This window comes from Solanum lycopersicum, chromosome 3 (genome assembly GCF_036512215.1).
Source record: "Solanum lycopersicum chromosome 3, SLM_r2.1".
Taxonomy (NCBI): domain Eukaryota; kingdom Viridiplantae; phylum Streptophyta; class Magnoliopsida; order Solanales; family Solanaceae; genus Solanum; species Solanum lycopersicum.
In genome coordinates this window covers 65,862,898-65,886,954 of record NC_090802.1, presented here as the reverse complement: position 1 = coordinate 65,886,954, position 24,057 = coordinate 65,862,898, and the positions used below count along the sequence as shown (strand labels likewise).

Here is a 24,057-nt window from a genome sequence, read left to right as displayed (position 1 = left end):
TTGAGATTTAAATTGGAATTCTAATTAAATTAGAAAATTATTCTTTCATGTAAATGATTGAAATCTAATTTAGAATTCTAATTAAAATAGAAAATTTATTATTTCACGAAAATGTTGAGACTTAACTTAGAGTTCTAAATTTATGAATATTAGAACAAAAATCAATGAAAAATATAAATGATATCCAAATAATTCAAAATTTGGGTTCTCGTGTCCAAACCTCCGTATTGATACATAAGTCATACGTGAGTGAAATATTCAAGAATAATGTCATCTACTTAGATAAAAAATCAAAGATCCTGACATATATACAAGATACATAAGTCTTGTAATACATAATCTCAGAAAAACAAGAATTCACTTAACGAACTATAAATGAAGCCTCATGGCTTGTATGTATAGATGTATAAGTTTAACATACGTTCAAGAATAAGTGAACCTAAGATATACGTAATGAAATAAAGAATGTGGTGACAATCATGATGTGAGGTTAATGCATATGATGAGAGCAATCTTAAATGAGCTTAAGAAAATGTTACCGATACATACTCACCAATGAGAGTGTAAGATAATGAAGAGACCAGTCTCTATGAATACTCTAATAAAAATATTGAGTTTAAAACACTTAATACTAATGATGAGATGAGAAATCATCTATTGAGCTATGATGTCTTCATACTAGAAGCAAACTTCTATGATGTATGAGTTGCATGTAATGGAACTTTATACCGAGCACCGATAGACTAGCTATGAGTGGTGATGCCTTCTTTCGGGAAGGGCGGAGGTTCACGTAATTCTCATGAGATGAGACTGTCCGGCTTGCCGGGTATGGGTCTCCACACATCTCCTAGTCTTTGAACCTATATTGCCACTATAGGGATCTGGCGGGGTTAAATTCCCATATACGCTAGCATGTTATTTGAATCGCTTTGGCCGGTGATTCCACCTCTTTTCGGTGTGGGGAAGACACTGGATTTCATGATGCTCACATGATCTATGTCGGTTAAAGTTAAAGTTCCCAATGAATGAATGAGGCCAGCCTCAAATGAATCATATAAAGAAATGAATGATACCGAAGGTGTTAGGATAGGATAATCAAGAGGTGAGCTAGATTAGGTAATGACATTAGGTCATTCCTGATCATTGCACAACAAACCCGATGAAAGTCTTAAACTACATCCTAGGTATAGCTGGTGTTCGCACTGGCCTATGAATGAATTGAAATGAAATACGAATGAATGAGTGAAGCAGACTCTGTGTTTGCTAAAGAAGGCTCCCTAGTTGAGGTCCCATATGTTGAGCCCTCATTTTGGAAAGTCTTAAAGTTAAGTCTATGATAATAAGGTCTCATGGTATACGAATGAATAATATGAGAGAAAGTATGTGTTATATGTTATGTGCTATATGAATATGTTATGTTTTGTGTGCCATACGATAATTATAATGATGCATGTCACTCTCATGGCATAACTTTCCCAATCTCAATTTGGCAAGTCCACTGACTTGACTTCCAAAAATCATGTTGTTAGGAAAGAGCTATTCTTTCTCATGTATGTCCCTGGTGTGTACTTGCATATACCCATACTTAGTACAAGTGTGTACTAATTCCATACGAACATTTACTTTTAGGTGCAGGCACAGGTGGACGCTAGAGCTACAGGTTCGTTGTTGCAGCTATCCGGACGTCAGTATTCATCCGGAGTTTGGTAGGTCCTCATGCTTTCGAGGATGCTACTGTTTTACAATCTAGCGTAGTTTTAGAGTTGAGCTAGTGGAGCATGTTCCACTAGCGTTTCTTTCCTGTTTTGGTTCAAACTTTGTATTGGTGCTATTGTGGCCGACATACAATTAATACTTAATGAATTATTACTTTCAGTTGCTTCTCTCTTAAATGTTAGATGGTTGATGATGAACGATTACGAAAAGTTAAGAATGTTCAGCAATTATGATTAAAGAATCAAAAATTTCAAATTTTCCGCTAAAATTAATCTATGTAAAGTAAGAATGACGTAAGCAGGCTTGTCTGCGACCTCTGAGAGGTCAACGATGCCGGTCTCGTCTGGGGTCTAGATTCCGGTCGTGACACGGGTAGGCATGGCGTGGAATGAAAAAATAAAATTTTATAGGTGAAAATATGTTTTAAAAGCAAACTTCATTTTTTTGGGAGGAGGGAAAGGGGTGATAGGAGTGCTGGCGGGTTTGAGGGTAAAAAATAAAAATTAAAAATTGAAAGTATTTGTTTAAAAACAAACTTCAATTTTATTTGGAGGGGAGGATGTACGGATGAAGGTGAGATAAATAAATAAAAATTGAAGTTGAAAATAATTTTTTAAAAATAAATTTAAATTGTTTTTTTCGTGGGGGTGGGGTGGGACTGGGGCTGGTAAGGGGATTATGAAAACAAATTATAATTCATATTTTTTTTTGGGGGGGAATGGGGTAAAAGATAAAAATAAAATGAAGATGAAAATATCTTTAAAGTGTAAACTTTAAATTTATTATCTTGACAAAAAAATTGTAAATATGAAATTTGAAGAGAATTTTGGATAATATTTTTCTTGTTTTTACAAAATAAAGTATTTTTTAAAAAATTTGAGAAAAATGAATTGATTTGAAAAATATTTTATCAAATCAAATATAAGAAAATTGAAAAATATTTTCCTCATATCAAACACATACTAAATAATAAATTTTTAAAAATCCATCAATTATAACTATGTATTGGCTTAATTTCAATGATATATATTTGATGAAGCCATTCATGAACAAGCGTAATGAATATCAAAATTGACAAATATATAAAGACATTGATAAATGACCCCGTCTTCTTCTCATAAATATATCAAACGGCACACATTAAATCTTTTGATCCTATCACAAAATATAAGCACAATGCCCAAAAGCCTTTAACAATGTTTTTTAAATCCATAATTACTTTTGAATTAACAAACATATTAAGAAAATAATAATTGATATGGTGAGTTTATCATTTTACTCTTATTAATTACGAAGTAGATAAATTTAATATTTTAGATTTTCAAGAAGTTTTACATATTTCAAAATAATCAATTGAGAGTATAATAACTAATTTTTTTTTTATCCTTTTTTAATTTATCAAAATGGACAATTAAGAAAAGAACATGTGGACAAGTAATTAGGAACAAAAAAAGTATTAAATAAACATCTCAATGGTATTAAATAGTTTTTATTACATGCTTCATTTGTCCCTAATTACTTGTTCACATTTTTTTAATTGTTCCTAATTATTTGTACATTTTACAAATCAAAAAAGGATATTTTTTTTACTTACTATACTCTCAATTAATTACTTTGAAAAAAATTGAAGTTTTTGCTTTAAAAATATTAAATTTTTAATTCATCAACTTCATAATTAATAAGATTAAATTGATAAACCCACTATATCAATTATTGATTTCTCAATATATATATATCAATTTGAAAGTAGACAAGTAATTAGGGACACATGAAATATTAACTATTTAGACTCAATATAAATTGTTGTAGCGATGCTTGATAATTAAAATTTGTATTATAAATATTAAGATATTAAACAACACCTGAATAATTAGACTTAAAATATTTATAAAATGAAACATGTGCCTGGGAAAATGAAAAAAAAAGAAGTTGCACCCTGCAAAATTACAAGAGAATAAAAGGCTACAGATATCTTCTTGGTGAAGGTTCATGGTCGTTCACCAACTCGACAGAAACCAAGAAGCCTTCTAAAGGCAACTGTAATCTACTACTATCAATAAAAACTCAATTTGTTAGGAAAAGAACCATTTCGTATATACAATGGTAAATAATTTTCATATTGTTAATTTTTTTTAACTTGTTATGTAACCAAGATTATGTTTTATAATAACTATAAATTATAACATGTTTAGTGCGTATTAAGGGTTTAGAGAAGTAGTATGTACACAATCTTATTTTTATATATTCAAAACAAATGGTGTGAATATAATCTTATCTTTACTTTTGGAATAAAAACAGATCATTTTAACTTTAGCTGAAATTGCTGCTATTATATAAAACCCTTACAATATTTAATAGTGTATTTTAAAGGTATGTATATATTCACGTGGATATATTACTATTTATAATTATGCAGTATCTTTTATATCTACGTGAACACATATAAACCTTTAAAATATATGATTACAGTGTAAGGGATAAAAACTTATTTTCAAAATTTAATATTATTATTAATATTTAAATATATTTCAAACATAATTTACCTAGTCCGATTCTTATTCGCGTTTGTGAGTATTGTGCGAGAACAAATACATATTCAGAGGATAACACCAATGAATTTCATATAAAAAAAAAAGTACACAAAGGACAAGGACGAATAAAACAGTATCAATAAAGTGACAACATGTAACACTAAAATTAAAAGAATAAAACTGTATAATAATAATAATTATTATAAAAAAAATAGATAAACATGTAATGTGTTTATGGTAAAATTTTGAAACTTACAATTATTTCACAGGAGTATGTAAAAGCCGTATAAAACTTATGTGAAAGCTAAACAAAAGCTCTAATCACATGCCGTAATCACGCGCGGGGATCTATTTTCCTATTTGAATATATTTTTTTCTTGATTCTACCTTTTTTATTTTCTTTTTCAGCGATAATTCTTGCATCGTCATTTATCTAAAGACCCCAAACAACATGCTTCAAAGTATTTGTTATCAAAGACAAGTCATATGTGGCATCAGAAAATTTCTAAACAAAATATACGCACAACTTTAAAATATAATCGATTTAAGGCTAAAAACGATGATAATTTGTCCACGTATTTTAATAAAGGCAGGTGCTCTATATTGTGCAAGTTGGCTAAAGGTCACCACTACGACGTCGTTTCATTCAACATTTTCCTTTTCTGCATCTTCTTCACTGTTTCACGTTTCTCCGTTGTGTCTTAAACCTGTTTGTCTTGGTGCTCTTTCAACTGTCCACTCTGATTCTTCACGCCACTCAAAAAAAACCTAGAGAATTTCAAGATCTTGGTTTTAAACTGCTGAAAAACACTAGTCTTAAAGAAAAAAGTGAACTCCGGTAATGTCTACTGGGCTCCCCGGAGTGCCGTTGGTTCCGCCGTTGCCGTTTCCTCCGGCGGATAATGCAACTACTCCAACATCTCCGGTGAACCCAAGTACTACTCCTCCGTCTCCAGATGTTGCTAGTCAGCCTTCTCCGGCGACCTTGTTAAATCCGCCGCCCTCATCGATTAATGGAAGCTCTCCCACGAGTGCTCCGTCGAATGGGTCATCGAATAGTACAACTTTAGTAGCACTTGGAGTTGGAATTGGGATTGGAGGAGCACTTGTGCTTATATGTGTGTGCATTTTTGCACTTTGGTATAAGAGGAGAAAAAGGCGTCTTGGGCTAAATGGTTTTGGTCATGATCCATCACAAGCTCCCAAAGGTGAAATCTTTGTGATTATTTCTTCTTATATTGGATTTTGATGACCATTTGGGCTTAGTTTATTTTTTTTCCTTTTATTGCAATTTTAAATAGTTGAGTTGGTGTTCAATACAGATTTAATAAAGTGTTCTTGCATCCTCACTGTTCCTTAATTTTCCTTATCATTTATTGGGGTCATTTGGGTCTGAAGTCATGTTGAATAATTTAATTCTAGTCTGATCGTAAGCAAGTAGTATTTTTTTAATGATTTGTTTGCTGAATTGAATATAAATTTGGATTTTAGTTGTTGGCACCTTTGAGTATTTGTTCCCTAGCGTCTATTTTAAAACAGAGATTCTGTTTCATATGATTTTAAAATTTTGAATTTGTAGTCATACTTGTAACACGTTATGTTGCTATGCACCTTACAGACCTTACTGATATGATATTGTCATGTTCTTCGGTGTATCAGTGACCCCAAATGGAGCTCCTTGTTTTATTACTTATTACAGTTGGTATTTTAATTTTTCAGCCATGTCCTTGGTTGGTTAGTGATAATGAGATCTTTTGAATTTTGTCCTTCTTATCCAAGGAACTATCAATTAAGTGAACTGGTTTTGTGTTATTTTATTGAGTTGATGATTATTAAGAACAGAACGAAGATTCAAGCGTCAGTCCATCAAATTTCTGATTCTCTTGGGGAAATTAGTAGTAGTGGCGGTGAGGGGGATATTTTGTGTTCCAATGGCCTCAGAAGAAGCACTTCAGATTTAAAATTATTGCATTTCAGCTTTACCACATTATTTTGCTGTTAAATAGTACTCTTTAACGAATTAGTATATCCAGAAGTAACAGCGTGGAAGTAAGTAATTGAAGCTAAAAAACTAAAAGTGCTAAATTGCTTGGCGGCGTTGTTCTCTTATATACAGTATCAATTGCAGTTGAAACTTGGCTTTCTTCCTTTGGGGATTGTTTGTGTGTAGTTGCCTTTTCCTTTGGGGAGGAGGGGCCACAATTATTTTTGTTTAAAAATTTATGATATACACACACACACACATGATGACCTTCTACTGTTATTATTACTATTAGATCATCATTATAAGCATCATCATTTACATAATATGGTTTCATGCTCAGATAATTTGTTTGGTGGTCAACATCATCACTGGCAACAAAATGCTCCTCCCTCAACAGAAAACATGGTGAGGATTCCAATAAATCCCTCCCCTCCACCATCCATTACATCAGTTCCACAAGTAACTGCAGCAGATGGATGTACTCCTTCACTGCCACCTTCCACTGGCAGTAACTTGAGTACTGACAAACCTTTTCTACAAACAACCCCTGATTCCAGCTCGAGTTTCTCGAGAACTACATTCACCTATCAAGAATTAGCATTTGCTACTGATTATTTCTCTGTTTCCAACCTCCTTGGTCAAGGTGGTTTTGGATATGTATACAAGGGAGTATTCCGTGATGGGAAGGAGGTTGCCATTAAGCAACTTAAAGCTGGAAGTGGGCAGGGGGAGCGTGAATTTCAAGCAGAGGTGGAGATTATTAGCCACGTTCATCACAAGCATCTTGTTTCATTGGTTGGACACTGCATTTCAGGGGTGCAGCGGCTGTTAGTTTATGAATTTGTCCCAAACAAAACTTTGGAGTTCCACTTGCATGGTAAGTTCTCAGAGTATTTAGATAGTTTGTCTTCTGCAATTTGGCATAGACTGCTTTCAGCTGTCATGCTTGCTTTTATTAGAGCCGAGAGCTTCCTCGCAATCATTTAATGGTGCAGAAGTTGTCCTCACCATATGATCTAAATTTAAGCTTAATTAGAAGGGGATTTAAAGGGTAAGGGGCTTGGGTGTTCATATTCATTGATTTTCCTGTCTTATTCAGTATTCAAAGATTTTCTTGCTTTTATTTAGTATTTTAAACTTTTTTCCTGAAGCAGAAGAGTTACGTACCACATGATTTAAAATTGAATTCACAAAAAGGACAAAACTTTCTTGCTGATGTTCAGGTGTTACAAATGACCAAATTATGATGTGTGTAAAAGAGCACTAATCATTTAGTTTGTTCAAAGGAAGGGAGTTGAAGGGTAAGGGGTACACACTCTTTCTCCATTCCCAATGAGGTTGTGTGCCCCCTTTTTTTAGATTACCAAGGATATACATTGATTTCCTTGCCTTGTGGGAAATTTTGTGCGGTGCACTTCTTTGTGCCCCTTTACCCAAACTATGTTTTCTAAAGGAGAAAGAGAAGAATGGAAAAAAGGTTGCTTCCTAATGTTCTTCAAATTGACATGTGAGTTGAAGAAGAAATTGGCATATTCACACTAACAGTCCAGTTCCAAAGCTACAACAAACAAGTCTAACTTTGTCATACCAATTCCTTCGAGTTTTAGCCTTTTGTTAAATTTATTTTGTTATTTTTTGAATGAGACTTGTGAAGTATATATTCCAAATCAGTCTGTTTCTTTCCTTCCCAATTCCTTGTTTTCCTCTATTATGTTTTAGACACAGTTCCTGGTTAGGTATCTCTTATTGTTGAGCTTAATCGTCATTTGATCTTTTTAGAAATCCCTAGAGAAGTCAGAGAGAAACTGCAATTTTCTTGTTCTTTCCAAGTGTGAGTTCTAAGTAACTAGTAATCTTGATGCATTATTATACCCTTGGTTGTCTATCTGGCCATGGCTGTTGCCCGATAGTTGAATGTTTTCTTTATCATGAATTGTTGACTATGTTAATTTTTACCTTTTTAATATTCAGACATTGATACTTCTTTTACCTGACATTATAATACAAATAAAAAGGAGACATAACTGCAGGCAAGGAGCATCCCCCACTAAGCTGGGAAACTAGGATGAGAGTTACTTTATGTTCTGCAAGAGGATTGGCATATCTGCATGAAGAATGTATGTTCATGAGTGGCAGAATTCTACTAATTAATATTACCTTTCTTGTTTAAGTCGGCAGAATTCATGATTTTGCATTTGAATATGTTGAAATTCGTCTGTCTTGGCAGGTCATCCCAAGATCATACATCGCGATATCAAGGCCTCCAATATTCTTCTTGATGACAATTTTGATGCAAAGGTAAAATGGACAATTCTGCATCTCTGTGTGTATAGTGTGTGCATCAATCTGCAGTTGTTTTCTTAATGTTTCTGGTAAAGCATGCCCTTTTCATTTTCCACTATCATCTACTTTAGAAAGCAAGAGCTTTATATATGTGGAGAATGACCGGGCTACTTATAATAGACACCCCTACAATAATAGAAGATACAGTTTGGGGGTTTGGTGACGATTATTCCTTTTCTAACTGCATGAATGCCTAAGGCAACTGTGTCCTTAAATCCTTAATGCAATTTTATCCTGCCAGGGGGCAATCAAGGCTGAGCTTTTTCTTTCCTTCGTTTACCTTGGAACTTCGATTGACAACAGTGAAATAAGTCAATAACTGCCAAAGTTACCAAGGTCAAAAAAGATAAACAGTGAAATAACTGCCGTCAAGCTTTGTTTATTATAATTACAGTAAGATGAATTATTAATGATAGACTGATAGACATCATATTCATATATGAGTTGACAGCTTCAAAAACCTGGCATATGGTTCTCTTTTTGAAACCTCAACGTTTTAATTGGGTACATTATTAAGCAAGAATTACGGCATTTGACACCAAACGTTGGTGGGACCTGATATGAAGTGGAAAGTATCTGACTATCTTCTATGGATTTGTTTTCTCAACCTAAAGTAAGAAACAGAAACAAGCGTGCTTGCTCTTTTTTCCTTCAAATTCTTTGGACTTGTATTTTCTGAATTTATTTTTAGTAAGTTGTAATGATTTTCGAAAACCCAGGCCATCAAATATGATCTGAATTTCTGTAATCTTGTGTGGCTGCTGCTGCGGTTTAGTGCTGGCTGAATGAACACCTCTTTTTTTTCTTCTTTTACATATAAGTTGATTGCTAGATGCATTTGTTATTTGTGATCCAGGTTGCTGATTTTGGGCTTGCAAGGTTGAATTATGACTCTGATACTCACGTCTCCACACGAGTAATGGGAACTTTTGGGTAATACTCTTTTATCATGTATTGAAGACGTTTCTTTTTCCATCCTCATGCAGTATTATTCTGCAGTTGCTATAGCACATTGAATCAATATTTAATCCCAATACATTTACGTTTTATGTTTATCTTTGAGCTCTCCATATTTTTTCTTTCACTAACTTCTACCTTTTGCAGGTACTTAGCTCCTGAGTATGCTCTTACGGGGAAGCTTACTGAAAAGTCTGACGTCTTCTCTTTTGGAGTCATGCTTTTGGAGATTATAACTGGAAGACGGCCGATTGATAAAGCTCAACCCTACCTTGACGATAACATTGTTGATTGGGTAAGTTGTTTTTGTAAGTGATGCAATAATCTAGGACAACTGGATGTGGTTGAGATTTTCATGTGCATGTGCATATCATTCTTTGTATGTAAACCCCCCCCCCCCCCCGAAAAAACTAACACTTCTCTCATTGAATTAGGCGAGGCCTTTGCTTACCCAGGCTCTGGATGATGGCAACTTTGATACTCTGGCTGATCCAAGATTGGACAAGAATTATGACTTGACTGAAATGACCAGAATGGTCACTTGTGCTGCTGTGTGTGTGCGCCATCTAGCACGTCGCAGGCCTCGTATGAGTCAGGTACCTTCTAATTGTAAAACCTCTATTTTATACATACACTGTAGCTGCATGACTACCTTTAGATTTGCATGTGGAAAGGAACTGTCTGAACTTAGAAGTAAGGTTAAATTCCTCTTGTGACAAAAGGTTGTAATGATTTATATTCGAGTCTTTTTGCTTCTTTTCTGCCCGAAATAGTTTTTAGTTGTACCCCTCTGACACCTAAACTGGTGTCTGATACTTGTCGCCTAAAGAACATTTTTTGTTCTATTAAACACACACTCTACCAATTGCTACTACGTGTGACACAGTGCCAGGTGCCTCTATTTGTTTCCTTGCACAATTAGCATCTCAAAATGTAGATTACTTATTACAAGGAGGTTATAGCGCATATTTGTAAATTTACTTTTTTTCCTAGTCTAGGTCCTTTAGGAATATTCCTCAAATACTCCAAACCTTGTTCTTTATAAATTCTCGGACAACACTATGTCACATTGTGTTCTTTATGGGTACTAATAATTACAGCAAGTCTACAAGAGATTCCTTGAGAATGTCTCCTTGAGTTTCAGATGTTAAAACAAGAAAGCAATTTATCATTTCTCTTGACACTACTTGGAAAGAAAGCAAAATACCCCCTTTTAGTAACATACTCACCTTTTAACTGTCCATACAAATGGAATTTACAACTTGTTGAGTGCTGCTTCATCTTGCGTTAGCTCAACGGAAACTGGACTATACAATTGAAAATTTGAAATAACTTGGATATATAATCACCTCTCTCAATCCCAAGGTGGTTACTCTATATTTGAGGATTGAGGAAGCATCTGAAATATTATACCAATTCTATATTTACTGTCAAAGAATACTTGTCTTGGCTTAATATTAAGTGTTGGAACTTTTCTTATGCAGATTGTCAGAGCTTTAGAAGGAAATTTGCCGTTGGATGAGTTAAATGGACTTAGACCTGGACATAGTGGTATACATGAATCTTACGGAAGCTCGGATTTTGATGCTGTTCAGTACAAAGAAGACCTTAAGAAATTTAGAAAGATGGCTCTGGAAAGCCAGGCACATAATTCTAGTGAATGCAGCGGGCCTACCAGTGAATTTGGCCCCCATCCTTCCGGTTCAAGTAGTGAAGGCCTAAGAACAACTCAAGGCACACGTTCTAGTGTTGAAGGTCATCGAGAAATTAGAATAGACTAGAAGAAGACAACTAGGAAGCAGAAAACAGTGATTTTTTTTTTCGAACGAAAGGGTGCAAATGTAATGAACTCTTCTCAGAAATTGTTGGATTTGGTAGTGTGTTTAGAGAATTGTGTGAATTTGGCATACCTTTCATATGCCACTCATCTTTGTAATTATCAATTGATCTAGGTGCTGTTGCAGATTTTGTATTGTTCCCATATCCAGTTCCTCTAAAGTTACATGTAAAGAAAGGATTATCAAAAGCATTATATGAAGCCATGAAGTTGGCTATATTTTTTTTTATCCTTGAAACTGGTTATTACTTGCCACACCGCGTTGACATGTCATGTTTAATATGTGTGTGAAAATACATGTCTTACATCTATTGATTTGATGTAAATACAGTTGCTCGGGGCTGTGAGTCCATTAAAACACAGCGAGCTCAACTTTTACAATATTTCATGGTGAAATATAAAATGAAATAGTTAGCTTGGTTTCATGTTGTTTTGACCAAATCTTTGTTGTAGCATGTAATGTTTGGACTTCAAATTGATGCCTAGAGTGACAGTGGAATACAGGTAATCAAATTTCAAATAACGTGATTGTCATTATATTTGTTGACACAATGATGTCACCCAATTCCTTTTTGGAATTAATAATATATATCATTGGGTCATCTAATTTATTAAAAATAGCTGAAGGTGCACTCTACATATACACTCCATATCAGAAGTGAGCCATCAGAGGATCAAAAAGACACTGGAAGGAAATTCGATGGGTCTGATTAAGAAAAAAGAGAAGTTTTGGGGTCTAATTAGCCTTAGGTGGAAGTTCTGTGTAAGCACAAAATACGAACAAAGAGGAATATCCTATTTACAAGCACAATCCTCGCTGCAATAAAAATGTGACGGTTGAGTATATACAAATTATAATTCCTCCATCCATTTTTTCCTATCTACGATTCTCTTACTTCTCCAATTTTATAACTCAAAAAGTAATTTATTAGTTAGATATCATTATATACTATCTACTTATAATTATGAATGTTCATTAATTCCAAAATTATTTATGCTATCATCTATATAAATAAATTATCAATAGGATAGCTCCATTAGGTATATAGCGTTATATCAGTCTACTTATTAATTATGAATATTAATTAATTTCAAAATTATTTATTCATCATTTATATAATATAAATCATCGATAAGATAACTAATCTCAATCCATAAAATAATTTTTGTGCATCTCATATCCATATCAAACAATTCTCTAGTTTCTTAAATATACTTATAATTAATTATTATTATTATTATAATATAAAAATAATTATTAAGGTGGGCATTTTAGCCACTGGTAAAATTTGCATTTTTTTCTTAACTAATTACGCAAGCAAAAGAATTTGTGTCCACCCAACCCCTCCCTCGAAAGTTGATCGTACCAAAACGAAATTCAATTCAATATCACTGCTCTTTATTGGACTTTTAAGCTTTTCTGGTTTCAAAAAAAAATTATGGCTTCTCGAAGGCGGATGCTGCTCAAGGTCATAATCCTTGGCGATAGTGGGTTAGTATTTCCTAATTTCTCATCTAATTATTCCGATCTCATCGGTTTCTTTGCCAATGTAATGGTTGTTTCATGCAATTTTGTTGTTTTGGTTGCCGCAATCTAAGTTGCATAGTTTGATTTGGTTTCATTCTATTTCGTCTCAAATCGGAGAGCTTCAGATTGATGGTGACGTTTTATAGCAGCTGAATTTGCCTTTTTAGTCTTTCTATTCCCTATTGATTCTATAACCGATGAGAAATTGAAACGAATTGACTGTAGTATGAGCGTTAAGGTGAATCTAAGGAAAATATATTGTGAAATAGTGATTCATTTTGGTTTCATATATAGATAGGGTGTAGGTTGAAAATTGTTTGTTGAAAATTGTAATTTTATATTAAAAAAGAACAATTTTGATATAATGGCTTGCACTTGTTAGTTTTTTCCTTTAATTTTTATTCCTGTTTGAACTTTCTTAGTATACCTCTTGATGAAGCCTTAAATTATTTGTGTTCTGTAAATTCATGAGTTGATTCTGATGGGTCATGTGTCTTCATTTTAAATGTCTACGTGTTGTTGTACACAGCTTTATCGCGTAATGTGTGTTACTAACTCACCTTTTGATCCATTTGTAGGGTGGGAAAGACATCTCTGATGAACCAGTACTTTCAGATTCCTCTCTGTTAAATTTAAAGTAAATAATTTTCTTCTCCATTTTGGGTTTCTTCTTACTGCGTACTCTTCTTCCATACTTACTTTAGGTATGTGAATCGCAAGTTTAGCAACCAATACAAGGCCACAATTGGAGCTGATTTCTTGACAAAAGAAGTTCAGTTTGAGGATAGGTTGTACACATTACAGGTTAGTTTCAAGACTCAGAAGCATATGACGAAAGTTATTCTCAGTCCTCTTTTGTTCCATGAAATTGCTCTGTCCATTGTTACTTGCCCCTTAACACTTGTTTCAGATAGCAAATGTAATTAATACAACTTTGATTTCTAATATCAATCACGTGTCAAGATGTAATGACATTGCAGTAGAGTATGCCTATGAGAAGTTTCTGTAGGGTTTATTGCAGAAAGCTTTCCCCAAGACATGGTTTTGACATGCTCAGTCACATACTTTCTCTTGCCCCCTTCTAGACTGACCATTTTTTCTGCAATTTAATATTTTTACTATCAAGCAACAATGTGGAGGTTCTTCTTAGTAAGCTTTTTACTTCTAAGAAGTAGTTTGCTACAGAGTATCTTTTTGCTTGCCAGTTAAATATCCGTTTTGTGTAAGAAAAAGAAAACAAGTATGCTTAAATCCCAAGAAAGTTGTGGTTATATGAATCCTCATTGACCATGTTGCTCCATTTAAACCCACCTTAGACTTTTCTGTAATAATCGATTATATGATCTATTGCTCATAGGATACTGTTATTGTGGATGAAATGAGAGAAAGTTGTTTGAGATGGTTTGATCATGCCATGCATTGACCTACAGGTGCAACAGTCTGTAGATGTCCAACTTGTTTGAGATTTGGGGGTAGTTATAATTTTTATAGGATATTGTTGTTTGCATATACGATGTCCACTAATTTTATTTGACGAGTTTGATTTGATATCCTTAGATGTTCTTGCCACATTTTCTGTAGTTTCTTACTTCTAAACGGGGTGTAGTTATTATTGTTATTGGATATTGTTGTTTGCATACACAATGTTTGATAATTTTATTTTACGGGTTTGATTCAAATATCCTTGGATCTCCTTGCCACATTTTCCATAACTTCTTAAGTCCAAATTCTACAATTTGCCTTTCTTAGTTTCGTATTTCAGGACTTGTAAACTGTTTCCAGGAGATGGTAAAAGCTCTTCTACTTTATCCTCAACCTGAATTGGGGAGTTATAGACTTAGAATGAAATGCCTCAAAAATTGAGTAGAACTTTTAATCTCATAAGTCATAACAGGATTTTGGAGGCTGTTGGCTAGCTAATGTGCTAATAAACTGGCATATGAATAGGTGGGGTTCTTATAACATCTTTTCTATGACACTACCATCATATACAGTGTAGACTACTCTTGATTTCTTTTATTTATTTTATCCCACATTTCTCTTCACATACATATTACACCAGTAGCAGAGGCTTTGCTATAAAATCATTGAGTTGAGATAGATGCATTAGTTCAAAAATAAAACCAACCTACTGTTCTTGGTGCACCTATTTGTCTTTTTACCGCATCTAATATCATAGGTGAGTCTGAAATCTAGCTGTGTATTTGATCTGCAAGCTGCAACCGTAGACAAGTTTAATGCACATATTCGTCAAAGCCGATATAATTTTCTTGCAGTCCTATACTCCTTTTAGCTTTCTCAAAAAATGTTTCTCTTTCTCTTGTAGTCTAGTGGAAATTATAGCTGTCTCCAATTAATGATTTCTTCAAATATAATGGAAGCTAGCATTCTAACTTCATGTTATTAGGTTAATTTGAATTTATTGCCTGTAACATGTTGGAATATTGTGCTTTAGGATATGGCTAGAAATCCTGGATACTTTTCCAGAGTTGCTTGACCTAATTACTTATAATCTACTGGACTTATTGTGTTTGCCTTAGATATGGGATACAGCTGGGCAGGAAAGGTTCCAAAGCCTTGGCGTGGCTTTCTACCGTGGAGCAGATTGTTGTGTTCTAGTGTATGATGTGAATGTCATGAAGTCATTTGAGAACCTTAACAACTGGAGAGAAGAATTTCTGATCCAGGTAGTATAGAGTTATAAATTTGTAATTTGCTTGCAAGCTTTGATGTGTAGAAGTGATTTCTGAAGTTTTTTTCCTTAATGTTCAGGCCAGCCCATCTGATCCTGAGAACTTCCCATTTGTTGTATTGGGGAATAAGATAGATGTTGATGGTGGCAATAGTCGAGTGGTAAATTAATCTCTCTGGATTATTCTTCCTCACATCAGTAATTCTTTTACTGAATTTGGTTTCTTTGGATGGATGAAAATGAGATCATTGGTTTCATAAGATTGGTTTCTGTGGATTGCAGGTGTCTGAGAAGAAAGCCAAGGCATGGTGTGCCTCCAAGGGGATACCCTACTTTGAGACCTCTGCAAAAGAGGGATTCAATGTGGATGCTGCATTCCAGTGTATAGCTAAAAATGCTCTGAAAAATGAACCTGAAGAAGAAATGTGAGTACCTCTTCCAAACAGGATAGTATCTTTATTTTGAACCTTAGTTGGTTCCTAAAGGCCTGTGCTTATGGCTGGGAAAAAGAGAAATAGCTTGTTGTCTTAGAAGTAGAAGTGTGTGAAGAACTATTTTGAAGGAGTCAGTCAATGTCTTACTCATGAAAAAACCATCTTCTAGGCGAGGGATGATTTCAGAAAACTAATTAGCCTTGATCTTGATAGGTAGATTTTGATGAAGATAAGTTAAATCAACGACCTTGAAAATTATTTCTGCTGTTCCGATTTGATTGTTCTATTTCACATTCAGAGGGTAATTTGACGAAATTAGTTGTGAAGTTTGAAATACCTTACCATGCCTTTATAATTTAAAACTAAAAAGTTCAAAAATCATTTGAGAGGCACAATGAAATTGCCAATCTTTTTTTATGTCAACATTTAGGATCCCCTTAAAGATTTTTGTTGATGTTAATTGCTCCTCTTCATCTTAACCTTGTAGATATCTTCCCGATACTATTGATGTTGCTGGAGGAAATCAACCAAGATCAACAGGATGTGAATGTTGAAGATGATCTAATGATTTATTTACTACAAGACAGTTAAACTCTCTGTATTTGATTTTAGATTCCGGATTCTTCTCTTGGGAAGTGTAATTATGATGTTGCACCTTAATTTTTTTTTCCTCCATGGATACTTATTGATGTTTCAGACTCTATAATGATTCATGATAATGTACTATTCATGATCCATACACTTGACCTGTTTTCACTCGACTCATTTTTTACTCGCTCATATTAGACTGTATGCTGTATGAATGGGCTGTAAATTAGCTTTTGAACTCTGACGTTTTGTCCTTTTGTCTTTCTGGCTACCCAAACGAACACTAGTAGTTTCCAAAGTCATGAAGCTTACCCAACTTCAACAATTTTTGCTTATATTGAGAAATGATAAGCCTTTTGTTCTTTCTGGAGTAATGCGTTGTTCTGTAAAAGTCTTAAATAATTTACCTTGTCTAAAAAAGTCTGTTCAGGAAAGTATTGATGATAAACGCATAGAAAATTAATTTGTTAGGAGAAGTGATGTGATGTGTTGTTTTATAAGAGTCTTACATGATTTATCTGATCTATAAAAGTTTGTTCAGCAAAGTGTTGATGATAAACACATAGAAAACTAATTTGTTACGAGAAGTACAAAAAGTAGCATTCATAATTGTTAATCACTAATCCTGTCTTTGAGACGTTATTCCAATCAATAATTTTGTAAACGTTATCCATGAACTTTCTAGACACAAACTATTCTTAACTAAAAGTAAAAAAGTGGAGTTGCCAAAGGCCTAAAACTAATCATTTTAGACAAATGTTAGACCCCCAAAGGTATTTCTTAGCTAATCACAAATAAGCAAACTTTATTGTAATTGAAATAATCCCATATTATGCGAAAGCTAATAATTATACTCTTAAGGGTGACAAGTCGAACTGTGTCCTCAATATCTTTTCATCGAAATATTACTTCTATTCAGGCTGCGGGTTTCACGAGATATTCGGGTCTTTCTCGGACTCTAAACCGACATAATAATGTCGGTTTGAAATTCGCTAAATACAAATGTCCACGTTTCGTTTACCTCACAAATCACAACCGATTCTATTTAGGGTTTCCAAATCAAGGCTTTTTCCTCTAGTGAATTATTATTATTAGCTGAACAATGGAGTTAACAAAGGAATCGGAAAGTTTGCTCGACAAAATCCGACCACCGCTTCTCGAAGATGCAGGTCTCGAAGATTGTGCTCTACCACCGGAATTAATCAAAGAGGCATTTTTCAAAGCTGCCACCGCCGTACGATCTATGATTCCGCTAACGGATGACGAATTCGAAGGCCAGTGTGTGAAAACTCCTTCGCCAATCGAGGATTCTACTAAGGATGCTCTTGTAGGAATGACGGAGGGTATTGACAACATTCCCGGAAAATGTGTTACGGAGAAGGGCGGCGGCGGTGAAGTGCCGGAAGTAACGAGCGACGTGGTGGCTGACAATAAGGATCCGGAAGAGGGCGGTGACTTGGTGGGTGGATCGTCTCTTCCGGAAGGAGGTCAATCTTGTGTGGATGGGCTGCAGGGTTTGGAGATTGGAGACAAAGGGGGAAAAATTAAGAAAAAGGAAGAGGAAGAAAGTGAGAAGCCAACTCTGGTTGAAGGTTTTGTATGAGCAATTCTAGTTTTGCTGCATATCTTGTAAATTTCTTTGAATTATTATTGTACGAGTACTAAAACATTGTCTATTTGAAGTTTAACTGATGTGATTGGTGTAGTCAGATTTTTAGTTCTATGTTCTTTTTTCAAAGATATTTTGATTTTTACACCTTAAGATATTCAGAAATATCATTTTTTTTTCTTTTCAATTTACAAATCATCGAATTTATTTCCACTATAGATAGATGTGGCAGCTGAGACATTAAAGTTTGGCATTAAATAAAAGAAGTCGTTTCTATAAACTGAATTTGGAGTAAAGGTCAGATGCCATGATTCAGTTTGTTGGGTTTGTAACATGTGACTCTTTAATGTTCACTAGTAGGCAAAACTATCACACCACATCAAATTGGTCAATTAAAGGAGATCTTATTGATGAATTTAACAGTACTATCATTATATTTAAACGAATATACCCATTTGTACTATAAATATTTAGCCCATTTTAATAAAAAATGTGGTATTATCTATGTTTAAATTGGTCTCGACTGGTAGACCAAATTTTATCACATTAAAGAGATTTTTAGTAAACTAGTTAAAAAGATTTAGATAAGAAAAAGTTCATGTAGAAAAAAGAGATCGAACTTGTTATTGTGTAGCGTCTACGAGCCTCCTGCATTGATATCATCTCTTTTTTACCGATCGAACTGGCTTGTCAACCGTCCTGGAACTCACACAACACAATGTAAACATCATCATAAATGAAAACTAAGACAGATATCATAAATGAGAAGTAAACATAATCTTGACCCCCTAGCACGAATTTATGTATACTGTGGCAATTGTAACATACATATGCATCTTTTCAATAACAAAAGAATTAAGCTAAGGTTACTCTGATTATCAATCTACGATAGTCAGTGTCAATTCTTGTTTGTCCAATGAAGTAGGAAAATGATGGAACACGTTATTTTATTAAATTAATTATAGCGACTCATTCATATGTGTTGCAACCACACAAGTAAGATATCAAGTCACACATGGAAATTAAATAGTGAAGATGGGCCATATGAATCTTGTCGAGTTGGATTTAACTGATGCAAATTGTTGACTTTATATCACAACGTAAACGTATAACAGTGACCTATGCCCCGATTCCCAACTTTATAAACTCTAATCTAATAATTCAAAATTCTTTACTATCTAATGTACTGTTGAATTTTTTAACTTTTTTTCCCCCTCCAAATGTGTATTACTACAACTGAGCAACATTACAGATACAAAGAGTTAATGGGAGTAGTAATTAGTGATGACATTACATAAATGTACAAGGAATGACTTTTTATTGCTACACTATGTCACATCTTCTTATCTAACATATACCTAAATCATTGCTAACCCAACCCTACATCTACGTTCAAAATTATTAGAGTACTATTACTATGTCAGGTTCTAAATGATAACAATAAACTCAATTATGTGAGTGTATGATGAATTTCTACATATAAGTTTATGTCTGTATCAATCAAAAGATAATTAATAGTAAAAAGAACTTTTGAGGAAAACGCCGAGAGAAAAAGAGGGAGATAAAGGTAGGATACAAAAAGTATATTCAAATTTCTTTTACTTTTCGTATAAGACTAAAACTAATAATTTTATAATATTTGTAAGTAGATATTAAATTTAACTAGCTTTTTATTTATTCGAGAGTTTTCTTAAGTGTCATTTAATACATGGAATAAAGATTTAATTAGTTTAAAGCTTATTTATTTCATTATTTATAGTATCATAATGAATAATTAAATTTGTATAGCTAACCTTATTCCTTCGTATTAAATTATCGTTCATAAAATTTCTTTCTGACTCGCGAGATAAAAGAAAGGAGTCAATTTCAACTTCTAGCATTTAACTTGGCGTGACAGTCATCAGCTGTTAACAATGAAAGACAACTATGGTCAAGTCAAGTGCGAGAAAAATAATGAAAGGCAGAGTCAAAAATGCCATTAAAGAGCTGAAGCAAGCTGATTTCAAACGTTTTCAAATAGCAAAAGTGTACCTTCAGTTGTTGTGCGACTTGCGAATACCTATCTCCTCTATATTAATCTTTTCAACTCTCAACTCATAAAGTTGCTTTTTTTTTTTTTTGTATTTACTTTTGTAATTCTTGTTTCCAATTTGAGCTTATTTTCCAGGTTTCTGTCTTGATCAATATTTATTATTGTCTATCTTAGAAGAGTGAAAAGGTGGGGACTCAGAAATTGATGGCTAAAACTGGATTTAAATTGGAGGGTTTGAGAAAATTTACAGTTGCTGTGAGTGGTTTGGTTTTTCTAGCTTTAGCTATTGTTGTGTCTGGGAAGCAAGTTCCATATGAGACCACTTTGAGCAACAATGGAACAACTCATAGCTATGAGTCAAGTTACTTATTTGATCTGTTCAATATTCTTTGGAGAAAGAGTGAGATTAATTACCACCATGTTTGGCCTGTAAGTTCAAATTCTTACCTATACAACAGTTTTTTACTATTTATGGCATATTTATGATATCAAATGATAGCTGATTTGATGATTCATAGATGGATCCAAAGTTTAAACATGAAAAGTTCGAATTTTAAAGTTTTTTAGCACCTTACTTATTGTAGTTCTCAAATTATGGCTTCAATTTCTTTTTTTACCTTTGACTAATTCGACGAGCTAACTGCCAACTCCCACAAGCATCATGTTCAGGTATCTCTATCCACCAAGGCTAGTTTGAACCAGGTACCTCATTGTTCTCGACGCACCTCATTGACCACTAGACCACACCATTGGGTGCAATTCAAAACTAAAAGGAGTACTTATTAAACTCTTACGAGATTTTTTGCATATACATCCATGTTTTGTGTCGGAAATGGGTTTAGTTGAACCAATAATGCATAAGTGGCACCACCTCTGTGATGATTGACTGGCTTAAAAGTTGTTATTTTTTTTTTTTTGGCTGTTTGAGTTTTGGGCAAGATGTTGATGTAATGAAGTGGATGTTGTCAATGAAGAGTTTTACGCAATGCAGGAACCGGAATTTGGGTGGAGGCTGATTGTTGGTTCAGTAATTGGATTCTTTGGTGCTGCTTTTGGGAGTGTAGGAGGTGTCGGGGGAGGGGGTATCTTTGTCCCCGTGCTTACTTTGATTATTGGATTTGATCCAAAAACATCAACTGCAATATCAAAATGTAAGAGTTCATTTATAATCTTATTAGTTTCACACACATTTGTATTTGAAACTTGATTTTAAGTGGTCAAACTTCTCGTTTGATATACTCCTAAGTGCTTGCAAATATTGTGTCTTTAAGTAGCTCGAGTCTTTGTTGTGGCCTTCTGAGAGGACTCCCAAAATTTCCTTTATCCTTATGTATTTCCTAGAATAAACACATTTTGCAACATCATTATCTCCATGCTTTACGCCATTCTTTGCTTTTCTCGAAGGTATGATCACTGGTGCAGCGTGTGCAACTGTCTACTACTGTCTTAAGCTGAGGCATCCATCACTTGACCTGCCCATCATTGATTATGATCTAGCTCTTCTTTTCCAACCAATGTTGTTATTGGGGATCAGTGTTGGTGTTGTACTAAACGTACTTTTTGCTGAGTGGATGGTTACAATCTTATTGATCATTCTTTTCTTAGGTAACTGCTATTTTCAGCTACAATTTTGTCTGTTTTGTCAGTATGTATTCTGATTGGTTGTGGGACTCTTAGCTGCATCAACCAAGGCATTCTTCAAGGGCGTCGAGACATGGAGGAAAGAAACTATTATTAAAAAGGTTGTCTCTTGGTCCTTTCTGTGATTGTAGAGAACAAGACAAGAATGTCTTTTAGTATATACTCGTAATACATCTATATTTCTTTCGTGTCCAGGAAGCAGCTAGGTGCTTGACATCTAATGGTGAGTGCCGATATTCTCTATCTTCTACACCTCAACAGGGATATTTGAAAATCTGTGTAATATTCTAAAACTGAAATCAGATGCTGGTGTTGAAGAAGTTGCGTACAAGCTTATACCTGGAGGTCCAAAAAATGATTCTACTTTTTCAAATGAGGTTTATAAAAAGGAGGTACTTAATACTCTCCGTGTCACAAATTATTTCACACACTAAACTTTTCTGTCCATCGCAATCTACTCTACTCCTTATAAACAATATCCTAGTTTATATTTTTTCCTGAATTTGGATGAGACATTTCTTCAATGCTGATTTCTTGAGCTACTCCAGGTCTCAATATTTGACAATATGTACTGGAAGGATACTGCCAGACTTATTGCTGTCTGGATCATAATCCTATTTCTACATGTCTCCAAGGTTCATGGTTTTGTTACTTTTACATGTTGATGATTACATTCTGTGCTTTCATGCAATATTACCTTACTGATTTGGAGAGCCTTTCTTATATACAGAATTATGCCCCAACTTGCTCCACGGCATATTGGACCTTAAGCCTCTTGCAGGTAGTTAATTGTTATTTAGATGTAAACGGAACTGTTTCTCAGAGTAAGTAATTCGCCCCTCCTTCTCATTCACATGCAAATCCCATCATCTTATCAATGTCACTCGACAGAGAAGAATTAAATTATAAGTTATGTGATCTAAGCTTATGTGGTTATAAATTGATAATTTGTAACTGACCCCTGCTTTCTGGTCGTGTCGAATGAGCCAAATCTTCACTTAAAAAGAGAATTTTGACTAACAAAGTTAAAATTTCTGTTTATCCTACATTTCAGCTCCCCATCGCTGTTGGAGCTTCTGCATATGAAGCTGTTTGTTTGTACAAGGGATCAAGGATGATTCTTTCGAGTGGAGAAGCATTAATCTCATGGAAAGTGCATCAGTTGATTCTTTACTGTTGCTGCGGCATTTTGGCTGGTATAGTTGGTGGCCTACTAGGTCTTGGCGGTGGATTCATTTTGGGTCCATTGTTTCTGGAGCTAGGGATTCCTCCTCAGGTGCATTTCATCTTTTTTAATTCCTTTAGTTCCCTCTGATTGAAGAGAAAGTAGTATCTTTGACTTCCTAAATCAAAGAGTTGGTAATTTCTCAAAGAGGGACTCACACAGCTAGTATAAATGCAGGTATCAAGTGCTACTGCTGCTTTTGTGATGATATTTTCCTCCTCCATGTCCGTCATACAATATTACTTGCTAGGACGTTTTCCAGTTCCATATGGTAAGAACGAATGCTTTGAAGTTACCTTCATAGATAGGTGGTATTCGAGCAATTACATTCTAAGCTCGTAGTAATGATCGATAATGAAGAAACCTGGGAATCCGTTTACTTGCTTGCTAACCTGCTTTATTTTCTCTGGATATGTTTCAGCACTGTATTTTATTGCCGTGGCCAGTATTGCAGCTTTAGTAGGACAGCATGTTGTACGAAGAATAATTAGCATAGTTGGTAGAGCATCTGTGATTATCTTCATTTTGGCCCTCACAATCTTTGTGAGCGCAATATCATTAGGCAAGTTTCTTTATATTTTCACTCAGTTTTTTTTTTTTGTGTAAGTGGAAGAAGCATTCACTACTTTTGATCATTTGCTCATTCATCTGCTAATATCTGCAGGTGGATTTGGCATAGCAGACACGATTAAAAAGATCGAGGAAGGACAACAGATGGGGTTTGATAATATATGTGCATATAATCCTTAGGAAAAAAATTTGAATTCATTTCATGTATTCTGTCATTATGATTGTCAGCTTCAGGAAATCAACTTAGGCATTATAAATGTAAATTGTATTTGATGCGTACACAACTTAAAATCGATTGTTCACATTGACGGAGCCAATTTGCAGTAATGCAGTATTTGTAAATGCTTGTCTATGATTGATGAAGGCTCTC

General features: G+C 34.3%; 4 protein-coding genes across 5 annotated transcripts; all 4 read left to right on the top strand.

The window, feature by feature from the left end:
- The first annotated feature begins 4,622 nt into the window (after positions 1–4,622).
- LOC101261107 (proline-rich receptor-like protein kinase PERK15) lies at positions 4,623–11,606 on the top strand. 2 transcript variants are annotated; one of them, XM_004235615.5, is made up of 8 exons: positions 4,623–5,455; positions 6,572–7,108; positions 8,262–8,348; positions 8,459–8,529; positions 9,431–9,507; positions 9,679–9,826; positions 9,966–10,127; positions 11,016–11,606. In XM_004235615.5, the coding sequence occupies exons 1-8, from the start codon at positions 5,089–5,091 to the stop codon at positions 11,310–11,312; spliced, it is 1,746 nt and encodes a 581-aa protein (XP_004235663.1). In that variant the 5' UTR covers positions 4,623–5,088; the 3' UTR covers positions 11,313–11,606. The 2 variants fall into 2 exon arrangements, with proteins under 2 accessions (XP_004235663.1, XP_004235662.1); XM_004235614.5 differs by having other exon boundaries at positions 8,247–8,348.
- Positions 11,607–12,642: 1,036 nt separating this feature from the next.
- On the top strand, positions 12,643–16,763 carry LOC101261599 (ras-related protein Rab7). The gene is made up of 7 exons (XM_004235616.4): positions 12,643–12,860; positions 13,475–13,501; positions 13,601–13,700; positions 15,437–15,583; positions 15,669–15,749; positions 15,871–16,013; positions 16,510–16,763. The coding sequence occupies exons 1-7, from the start codon at positions 12,808–12,810 to the stop codon at positions 16,574–16,576; spliced, it is 618 nt and encodes a 205-aa protein (XP_004235664.1). The 5' UTR covers positions 12,643–12,807; the 3' UTR covers positions 16,577–16,763.
- Positions 16,764–17,103: 340 nt separating this feature from the next.
- LOC101261900 (uncharacterized) lies at positions 17,104–18,372 on the top strand. The gene has a single exon (XM_004235617.5). It carries the CDS (start codon positions 17,713–17,715, stop codon positions 18,211–18,213), a length of 501 nt encoding a protein of 166 aa, XP_004235665.1. The 5' UTR covers positions 17,104–17,712; the 3' UTR covers positions 18,214–18,372.
- A 1,655-nt stretch (positions 18,373–20,027) lies between these two features.
- On the top strand, positions 20,028–24,042 carry LOC101262796 (sulfite exporter TauE/SafE family protein 3). Its single transcript, XM_010320239.4, has 13 exons — positions 20,028–20,261; positions 20,387–20,680; positions 21,243–21,402; positions 21,656–21,856; positions 21,929–21,993; positions 22,088–22,115; positions 22,196–22,284; positions 22,441–22,527; positions 22,623–22,673; positions 22,947–23,168; positions 23,295–23,388; positions 23,539–23,679; positions 23,782–24,042. The coding sequence occupies exons 2-13, from the start codon at positions 20,456–20,458 to the stop codon at positions 23,865–23,867; spliced, it is 1,449 nt and encodes a 482-aa protein (XP_010318541.1). The 5' UTR covers positions 20,028–20,261; positions 20,387–20,455; the 3' UTR covers positions 23,868–24,042.
- Positions 24,043–24,057: the final 15 nt, after the last annotated feature.